Below are 10,814 nucleotides of genomic sequence, written 5' to 3'. Positions count from 1 at the left end.
TCATCAAATCAGAGCAATCTCCTATTAATATACTCCATGTCCATACAACAAAAGCAACAAGAGATACTAGTGTAACCATATCATTCTATTCAAGTTAATTGCTTAACACGCACTAGCTAAAATGTACATAGTATTAGAATTACACACAAGATCTTCAGTAACTTATAAATAATTTATAATTCAACAAAATTAACGACAAATAAACATACAGATCCATATCAAAAATCAACAAAAACAACTGAAAATCAACATATAGTTCCATTCAACATTCAACAAAATTAACCATTGAAAATCAAAAGAATATTAAACTATGAGTGATGCGATTGATTCCGGCATGAGAAGTTAAGATCAACTAACAAGAGGATTGAGCACTTGTCCTTGTCCCACAAAGAGAATTGTTTGGGTTGAATCTTCTCTTATCATGAATAAGAAAGGATGGTCAGCTACAAAGTCTAGTCCCCTTGAAATACACAGAGAATCTACTCTTACTCTTGTCGCAGCAACAGCTTCGGTGCCATCCTCATTTACTTCAATAAAAGACTTGTGAAATATGCTGGAGACATAAAGGTATTGACTCTCAAGAGAGTCCGTCATTTTTGTCAAACCTCTATAAGAGAAAGGTAAAATCACTCCTAACTCCTTCAGCATATGACAAGTTTCAAGCCCAAACAAAAATTGGAATTTTAAGATTACTTACTTTCACTTTTTTTAAAGGAAGCTTATGGTGTAGTAAGTAACTCAGATTCAGAAGCCACCTTCTCAACTAAAGCTGCCAGACCATCTCTCGCATTTGGAAGAAAAATATACATAGAGAATTGATGTTTATCTTCACCTTGCTCATATGGAAGACGAAGTACTTTGAAACCATCGAAAGCACTAATAAATTGATCATAATTGCTAGTCATGAAGGGAACCTTGACTGACTGAACTGCCATTCAAAAGGTGAAAATCATAGTTTCTCGTATTCCAAGCTTGAAATGGATAATCCCATTTTTCTTTAAAGTACAGTGCATTAGTAAAGATGAATCTGGTTAAGTTGTTGACTGACCGTGGAGGAAGAATATTTTTAATAAGACCATTTGTCTCTTTTTCGGCCCATAAATTCACTTCTTTAATCTCGCATTTTTATTTAGTTTTTTTTTTAAAATGGCAATATTTTTTATTTAGTTGCACGCTAGTCCGGACTCAGACACGGACATGAGGAGGTCGTTAATGTAAAAGAGAAAGACGGCTAGGGTTTTCAATAGAATATCATTGCTTAACATTACAAAAGGTTACTAGAGAATATATAATAAAACCTAATGGACTCTAAACTAACATGCTCAATAATAACTAAGAGGCCCAATAACATAACCTATTATTTTATTATCTAACAACCATAAATTATATATTAATAAAGAAGAAAGAAAATTAAGGACTATTAAGACAAAGCATATCTTCATCAAGATCTAACCAAATCAAACTTGGTTAAGTTGATCTTTCTGGAATTATAGGCTTGAGTCTTCTTAGACAGAATATAAGGTGCATTGTGTTTATGCATATATTTAATGCTGCACAATACTTCTCGCTTTCCCTCGAAGAAATGCGAAAACAAAATAAGATATAGAGATAGAAGCAGAACTAAGGAAGGCATTGCTGACGCGCCATTCTTCACTCTCCCACAAGAGAAGATGAATATACAATACAAGGAAAGAAGGAACATGAAGATATTTGAAGAATAAGGAAGAAAGAAATATTTGAGTTCCTATAATAAATAATAAGCAGTGTTTGAAGCACAATAGTTATGGGACGAAATTGCAAACTTCATCTCATCAGTATTGTGCAAAACAGAACACATGACAGGAATGAGGGACATATCTTTAGTGATTCCAAGGTAGGCTCTTAAATGGTTGCGGTGAAAAAATTGTAGCAGCTGCAGCGATAAACCCAATATGGATTGCCTTAGACTATGTGCTTGAAGTATTGAACCTTCGAATTGGGATAAGTGGTAAAAACGTTCACTACGATTATACATAAATGATAGCGGCATTGGAAATATAGGATTGGTTTATTGTACCATATGAAGTAGCCTAGCTATGTCCACCATTTTAATGACTATCACTAAAAGTATTTGCACTTATTATAATACTAAATTCTTAGACTGTGATTGAAAAAAGCTTGTTCAAAAGCATAAGCAGCACAACAAAAAGTTTCACATGTCACTCAAATATTCGCTAAAGATGATTAAGGAGACTTCCCTATTTGGTGGTTCGAAGGAGAAACAAAAGGGGGACAAAAAGGCAATATGGTATAAACCAAACACCACCTAAATGAATATCCGAAGTATTAAAAAAAAAAACAAATAAAATACAACGCACCACACACACCAAAAAAAACACCACCTAAATGAATATCCGAAGTTAATCGATTTTAATATATAAGTAATAAACATATAAGTAATAATAAATAAGCAAAAAAACATATCATAAAATATAAAGGAAAAGTTTCAAAAAAATATAATAATTAAAATATAAAAGAAACACACACGGAGAATAAGAGTATAAATACATTCTATTAAAAAAAAAAAAAAAAGTTTGCTATCATCTAATGGTGAACTCCAAAATCATCAAGCAATAGGATTTAGCACTTTTCCAACAAAGAGGAGTGTTCCCGAAAAATCTTCTCTAATTAGAAATAAGAAGGGATGGTCAGCTACAAAGTCTACTCGAGGTGAAAATGATTTACCCGTGGCACGCATAATATATGCACTAGCAGCAGCAGCTTCAGTGCCCTTTTCATTCACTTTGATGAAACTTTTGTGAAATATGTTGGAAACAAAAAGGTTTTGACCCTCTTTAAGAGAGTCCACCATTTTTGTCAAACCTCCACCGAGGAAAGGTAAAATCACTCCTAGCTCCTTTAGAATCTCAGAAGTTTCAAGCCCAAATGAGAACTTGAATCTTGGAATTCTGAAATCACCTACTTTCACTTTTTCAAGAGAAAGCTTGTCTCCTATAAAATCAGATCCAGAAGCCAACTTCTCAAACAAAGTTGACAGTCCATCTTTGTCGTTTGGTAGAAAAAAATACATAGAGAATTGACGCTTATCTCTACCATTTTCGTATGGAAGACGAAGAACTTTAAAATCATCAAAAGCTTTAATAAATTGCTTCTCATTGCTGCTCATGAAGGGAACTTTGACCGAGCTGCCATTAAGAAGGTGAAAATCATAATTTTTCGTTTCTAAAACATCAAACGTCTGACTCCATGCTCCTTTAAAGTACAACGCATTAGCAAAGACGAGCCTGGTTAAGCTATCAACTGAGCTTCGAGGAAGAAGTTTTTTAATAACACCATTTGTCTCTTTTTTAGCCCATAAATTCACTTCTTTAGTCACTTCAGCAGCCTTTAAAATCATAACAAATACAAAAATTAGTTGAGCAAATACATTGCTAAATTAGTTGAATGCTAGAAAGTAAAACTGTACAATACATACCTTGTTCTTGAAATCAACGGAAGCCACTTTGGCTTTATAATCAGATGACACGGTTTCTTTGAAAGAAGGTTGAAGAGAAAGGGTTTGCTCTAGCCACGCGCCATTGATGAAAGAGAGGCGAGGTCCACCGATGGGAGCTGCATCAGAGAGCATGACAGAAACAAGCTGAGAGGCAACGTGATTGAGATGATCGGTGGATTTAGATTGGAGGAAGTCGAGAAGTTGTTGTTTTGTGGGACCCTCAGAGCCAGCAGCAATGATGCTGAGCCCAACTTGAAGCGACAATGGCGAAAACACAACGTTACTTTCCTTATATTCTTGTTTGGAGAACAGATGTTTAGCCATGATTAAAGAAACTTTGGTTTGGTTGGTGATTGATTCATCATCATTAGAAAGGACCGTTCTTTTCCGTTTCGAGCTTGATTTACTTTCACGGAGAGCCATCGTTCTGTTCCTTAATTTTTCAACTGAATCAGAAACCTTAATTTAAAAACCAGTGAAATAATGAAGTAAATAAAAGGAAATCAGAAAAAAAGACACAAATCTGAAGCAGAGAAAGGAAGCAAAGAACGCTGTGAGTGTTGTATTGTGTGCGCCCTCACTCTTTAAATAGAAATAAGTGGCCTTCAATTTGATACAAATCTTTGCTACTTGATATTAGGGTTGAGAATACAAACCATTACTTGAGGCCCAAGACATAAAATATACTGCAATTTTGTTCAAAGTTATTTGTTCTATTATCAAAAAAAAAAAAAAAAAAGTTTTTATTCTCTCATCAAATAAAATTTACGGAAATCTCTCATCAAAATTTTTTCTTTTGATTTACATATCTATTCTATACTCTATATATATATATATATATATATATATATATATATATATGAGTCAGGATCCGTTGACACCAACTAGTTTGACACCAAATGTTACACCTCTCAATAACGTTTAAACCGATATAAATTTTATAAAATCCACCGTTGGATTGAAAGTTTACATCATATAGATCATTTGTGTAAAATTTCAGACAAATCCAAAATCATTTGATATGCTATTGAGACACATAAAGATTAACGGCATTTAAAAAAATACAAAAACCGTTAATTTTGATGTATCTCAATAACATATCAAATGATTTTGGATTTATCTGAAATTTTACACAAATGATCTATATGATGTAAACTTTCAATCCAACGGTGGATTTTATAAAATTTATATCGGTTAAAACGTTATTGAGAGGTGTAACATTTGGTGTCAAACTAGTTGGTGTCAACGGATCCTGACTCTATATATATATATATATAAAGATAATCCAATCCATGAGTTTTGGTGTGAACTTTTAATTATACCAACAATACCCTTTATCTTTATTTTTTTTAGTAGCAACAAAAAAAATTATTAACAAACTCATCATGAGATACTTTTTTTTAGCAACAAAAAACTTTTATTAACAAACTCACCATAACATAAAGCTTATCTTTTTTTTTGACATAAGTTAGACACAGGCAGGCGGCGGAACAGGCCTGTCTGGCCCGCTAGTTTTTTATAAACTCTAAGCCGTTAAAAAAAGTCAGAATCTATTGACATCAGATGTCAAATTTTACTTTGATACTAAATCTAACCCGTTGATTCTTTTTAATCAAAGGGTTTAAATTTGACCACTTAATTAAAAAATCACATGAGTGCACTATTTTCTTTTTCCACTAAATCCCTAATTTTGTATTTGGTCTGCACCTCTCATATCAATCTGCACCTCTCATATCAATCTGGAACATCATCTTTATCTTGTTTCCTTCTCTTTGGTAAATCACTATATGGACATTCACCATCCAAAAGAATTATGGAGTCCAATTATAAAATTTCTACTAATGAAATATATACGAATGTTTTCAACATTTTAAACAATATCACAAGACTTCATAACAGTGCCTAGCTCAAATGCATGAGTTTTATGCATCGAAGAGCCTATTCTCCCTCAACAATTGGGATTTGGGAGGTAGAATGGAAAATGATCAGTCTTTTAAATAATAAAATATCCTTTGTCAAGCCGGAGCGGAGGCACATTGCATTTTACGAATCAGTTGGGTGGGGGCTGCCAGGACTGGTTTCCTGCACTTGCATCAGTAGTATCAGTCGGATCTTTTACTCGCTGAGCCTGCTGCCTCGTATCAGTCTAGTCCGCTAGAAAGGTCTAAGCCTGATGCACTAGGCACTAGCTGATGTGGTGAGTCCTTCACATCCTACTGTAGTCTCTTATTCGTTCCATTTCAAAATTGCCCATAATATCATTGAAAAAATTGATTTGTACTGCTGAATCAACACATGCAAACAGCATAAAACAAAGCTCCTTAAAAGAATTATCTTGGGGGGAAAAATGGCTTGGTTCTCTGTTTCTTGCTTACAGTACATAGAAGAATTATGACATTGGACACGATGAAGCCGAAATCTCTCACTCTAGTTGGTATACTGTCAAAATGAAGATGGAAGTAATATCTTCTTAAACTACAAGTAAATATTACTTTCAAATACCAAGTAGAAAAACAGAGTGATCTCAAACAAGATGAGATTTCATCTTATTTGCAGATTGAAGAAGTTTGTGAAGAGAAACCATCAAACAAACAAAAAGCATCTGCAATGCTGTTTTCATATGATAATATTGGTATCCAAATATTCAGGAAATTTTATGAAAATACCTCAAAGGATAGAGTTATAACACACCTCTTCCCAAGTATTTAGAAAATTCACTACAACAAAAAAGCAAGCAAATAATTTATATGATGAACAATAAAGATAAGCTCATAAAGTAATCAATACGCGGCCCCAAAAGTTACACATAAATCTAGGATTATAATGTAGTAGCTAGGAATCCATGATCAAAGGTTTACAAAAGTAAACTTTTTACTTAGCTTGCCTTTCTTTCTAGAACATTTCCTTCTAACAGTTTAGATGCAATTTCAGAATCAATTTGATGGTAGCTACTCGGCACCTATAACCAATCTCAAGGCTTACATGCACATGGACAAAAAACTGGAAATGGCAAGGGGCATATTTAAGACATTATGGAAGTGATAAGAACAAACCTGAATAAAATAACACCTTAACCTATTCCCCAGCCTCTACATAGGACAGTACAACAGGACCTGGTTGCCATATTTCTCAACTCTCAGTGTGTATTATAGTTTAGGAATACTATGATGAAAACATCATAAGCTAATTTTATACTCTTAGAAACATTAACAGAAGTACTTAGTTGTTATAAAATTTATTCAAATAAACTCTTCTACAATTATCCCTTAATACATGCCAGTCACACAACAACGTAGTACTATTCTCACCATACATGTATTTCTATTAGAAAACATGATCCCTATTTATCTATTAGCAATCCAATCTAGAACGTGTTGCTAAGATCACTCAACAAGAGGATTCAACACCTGTCCAACAAAGATGATTGTTCCGGTCAAATCTTCTCTAATTATAAATAAGAAAGGGTGGTCAGCTACAAAATCTAGTCGAGTTGGAAGTCCTCTTAATAGTACAGTTGCAGCAGTGGCCGCAGCAGCTTCAGTGCCTTCTTCATTTACTTCAATGAAAGATTTGTGAAATATGTCAGAAACATAAAGGCTTTGACCCATAGTAGAGTCCACCATTTTTGTCAAACCTCCACCAGAAAAAGGTAAAGCCACTCCTAGCTCCTTCAGAATATCAGAAGTTTCAAGCCCAAACGAAATCTTGAATTTTGGAATCTGGAAGTCACCTACTTCTACTTTATTAAGAGGAAGCTTGTGTCCTAGTAACTCGGATTCAGAAGACACCTTCTCAACCAAAGTTGATAGCCCATCTTTTTCATCTGGAAGAAAAATGTACATAGAAAATTGACGTTTATCTCCGCCTTGCTTATAAGGAAGACCAAGAACTTTAAAACCATCAAAAGCTCTAATAAACTGTTTCTTCTTGCTAGTCATGAACGGAACCTTAATCGAACTACCATTCAAAAGATGAAAATCATAGTCTTCTGTTTTCGAAGCATCAAACTTCTCATTCCATTCTCCTTTAAAGTACAGAGCATTAGTAAAGACGAGCTTGGTTTGGCTGTTGACGGAGTCTGGAGGAAGAATTTCTTTAATAAGTCCATTTGTCTCTTTTTCAGCCCATAGATTCACTTCTTTAGTCACTTCAACGGCCTTTAAAACCATATCAAATTTAAAAATCAGTTATGCATATAAATCATTTGAATTCTATTCACCAGTATTTCAATAGAAAAATTACCTTTTGTTAGTCTAATTTTCACACATTACATTGCTAAATTAGTTGGATACTAGAAAACACCAACAAGAGCAAAGTTGTTTTCATCAATTATATTTCATATAAGGCTTATGTTAAACGGTACCCGGGGCACGGTTTAGTATACCAAAAAAACGAAATAAAAAATAACATTAATGCTGGTAAGATTTCTTTTTATACTTTTAAATATTGAATGCACAAATTTGAAGACATAATTTCCATATTAATATGTTTAACTAGTGCCCACTATTTAGTATTTTCCTTGTATAATTCACTTTAGAATGTAAAAGTGAATGTCCCGTGAGCTTAGCTCAGTTAACAGACATTGCATTTTACATGCGGGGGCCGAGGTGATCATCTCACTTATCCACCTTAACGGTGGAATTTCTAGCCACTTCTGTTTGGTAAAAATAAGCTATAAGCTAGCTGATAGCTGATAAGCTAGCTTATAGCTGAAAAGCTATTTGAAATAGTATCTGAAAAAAAGCTATAAGCTAAAAAAATCTTGTCACCAAACACCTCTATTTTTTGAAACAAGCTTATAAGCTCATATAATAAACTATAAGATAGCTTATTTGTGTTACCAAACACACCCTAAGCTACTTGACCAAAAGAAAAATGTAAAACTGAATAATCTTAATCGTTGATTAATGAATCATAGGGTTGTTATATTGATTTCCTCATTTATTTTTATTCACTTTAGAGGATCCAAATCCAAATATCTATGCTTCAAATGTTAGACAACATTTACTCTAAATAAGGTTATGAATAAAATAAAATAAAATAAAATAGTAACTAATTACATTTGTTAAGGTAGATCCATTCATTATTTATACATACCCTGGTTATGAAATCAACCGAAGACAAATTGGCCTTATAATCAGTGGATACGATTTGTTTGAAGGAAGGTAGAAGAGAAAGGGTTTGTTCAACCCAGACACCATCGGCGAAAGAGAGGAGAGGTCCACCGGCAGGGGCAGCGTCGGAGAGGACGACGGAAACGAGCTGAGAAGCGAAGGAGTCAAGATGATCGGTGGATTTGGATTGGAGAAATTCGAGAAGCTGTTGTTGTGTGGGACCCTCAGAACCAGCAGCGATGATGCTGAGAACAACTTGGAGGGACAGTGGAGATAAGACGATGTTCTTGTCTTGATGAGATTGTTTGGAGAATATATGGTTGGCGATGGAGAGTGAAACGTTGGTTTGGTTGGTTATCGATTCACGGAGATCCATTTTTGGTTGTTTTGATTTGATTCTTCAAGTGACTAGAGATGAATGATTTTGAGTATTTGTACTTTGAAGATGGTTAGTTAATACTAATAGTTTCATGTTCTGGATGCGGTGGTCGTGTGTGTGTGTGTGTGTGGAAACATGTCGGTATTGGCGTGTTGTCGTGTCACTTTTTGACATTTCTTCTTCTCAAATGCTTACGGATTAAGTTTAGGAAATGTTATGTGCAACAAAAATGGTTCATTATGTTATAACTAAACTCGGCAAAAATATGGCTGATGGCCGATAGCTTCTAGCTGATAAGTTGATTGAAGTGTTTGGTAAAATTAGCGGTGGTGTGTTTTCTCGTGTGTGTATTGTGTTGTGTGTGTGTGATAATCTTCCATTTGAAAAAAAGTCAGGTCAAACGATACTTATGTACATGAGTTTTGGTGTGGATTTTTCATAATACCAATAATACTCTTGATTTTTTTAGTAGCAAACAAAAAAGTTTTATTAACAAACTCATCATAACATAAGACACATTTTTACACATTTTTTTAGCAACAAAAATCTTTTATTAACAAACTCATCATAACGACTCTGAATTAGGCCGAACAAAGGCTTGAAACCATAAAATGAGATGATCGAGACGATAGAACCGTAACCGATAGGTTTTTATTTGGACATAAGGCAGGCGCGGCTCGCTAATACTATATATAAAGAAAATACATGATCGAGTTTTGGTGTGGACTTTTCATAATACCAACAAATCTTTTATTAACAACTCAGACCATAACGTAAGACACATATTTTTTTAGCAGGAAATATTTTTTATTAACAAACTGACCATAACATAAGAAACAAACTGACCATAACAAAATACATTTTTTTTGACATAACGTGCATGCCTGATCCGCTAGTAATAATAAAAAGCTTATAGAAAGTTTAGCCAAAAAAACAAAATTATAGAGAAAAAAAGAAACAATCAGCATTGGTTTTATGGAGGTTAGAAACCCCCATAAAATAAAATTTGTAAAACAGATCTAGTACTGATCCTAAGGAGGTTAAAACCCCCAGAAAATGTATGAACTAAACTTCGGCGGTTTCAAAGCGTGATACCAGCAGTTCAAAAAAAACTGCCGTCTATAATTTATGGGAATCCATTAGATGGCAGTTTCAAAAACAGCCGGTAAACATCCTGCGGAGGTTTGAAACCCCCGCTAAATGACACTAAAACCGCCGCTAAAAGGCACGTTTTTTTTGTGGTGTGAATACATATATATTTATATATATAGTGCCAATAGTGAGTAGTGACTTAAATGGACTAAAGGGCTAAAAGCCCAATAACTAAACAATAATAAAAATAAGGCTCAACTAATAATATATTATTACATTTTACTAATATCAAAATTACTTAATTAATTACTACTAATCTTCTATCATTGCCGTCGGGTTCACTTAAACCTTGTCCTCAAGGTTCGGAGGCAAGTCTGGAAGTTTAAGGTTCGGAAGAGTGTGGGAAAGCCCAACTGAAGTGTTGGGAAAGCCCTCCATGTTGCTCTTTAACCCCCCCCCCAAAAATCCCAAATTACCCCTAATTTTGGGGCCAGTTATGTTTGCTTCCTACGATACGAAACTGCAAAATATACATATTCTAGGATATGAAACCACTATACTTCGTTTCGTAAAGAGCGAAGTGAGGAAAAACTTGAAAAAACCAATATAAACTACACTTCGTATCCTAGCAAACGAAAAAGCCTTTCTTCGTAATTTAAGAAACTAAGACTCCTGGTTTCGTATCCTGCGCCCCCAACACTTCATCAGTTGTTACAAATTTGGGTTTTTAGGG

The 10,814-nt window shown here is 34.2% G+C and overlaps 1 protein-coding gene and 1 pseudogene across 1 annotated transcript; both read right to left on the bottom strand.

The window, feature by feature from the left end:
• Positions 1 to 263: 263 nt before the first annotated feature.
• On the bottom strand, positions 264 to 3,979 carry LOC123916789 (annotated as a pseudogene).
• Positions 3,980 to 6,702: 2,723 nt separating this feature from the next.
• On the bottom strand, positions 6,703 to 9,209 carry LOC123918049 (serpin-ZX). Its single transcript, XM_045969985.1, has 2 exons — positions 8,594 to 9,209; positions 6,703 to 7,653 (listed from the first exon to the last, which is right to left on the bottom strand). Exons 1-2 carry the CDS (start codon positions 8,984 to 8,986, stop codon positions 6,880 to 6,882), a joined length of 1,167 nt encoding a protein of 388 aa, XP_045825941.1. The 5' UTR covers positions 8,987 to 9,209; the 3' UTR covers positions 6,703 to 6,879.
• Positions 9,210 to 10,814: the final 1,605 nt, after the last annotated feature.

The sequence above is a fragment of the Trifolium pratense genome, linkage group LG3, assembly GCF_020283565.1.
Source record: "Trifolium pratense cultivar HEN17-A07 linkage group LG3, ARS_RC_1.1, whole genome shotgun sequence".
Lineage (NCBI taxonomy): Eukaryota > Viridiplantae > Streptophyta > Magnoliopsida > Fabales > Fabaceae > Trifolium > Trifolium pratense.
This window is presented reverse-complemented; position numbering and strand designations above follow the sequence as displayed.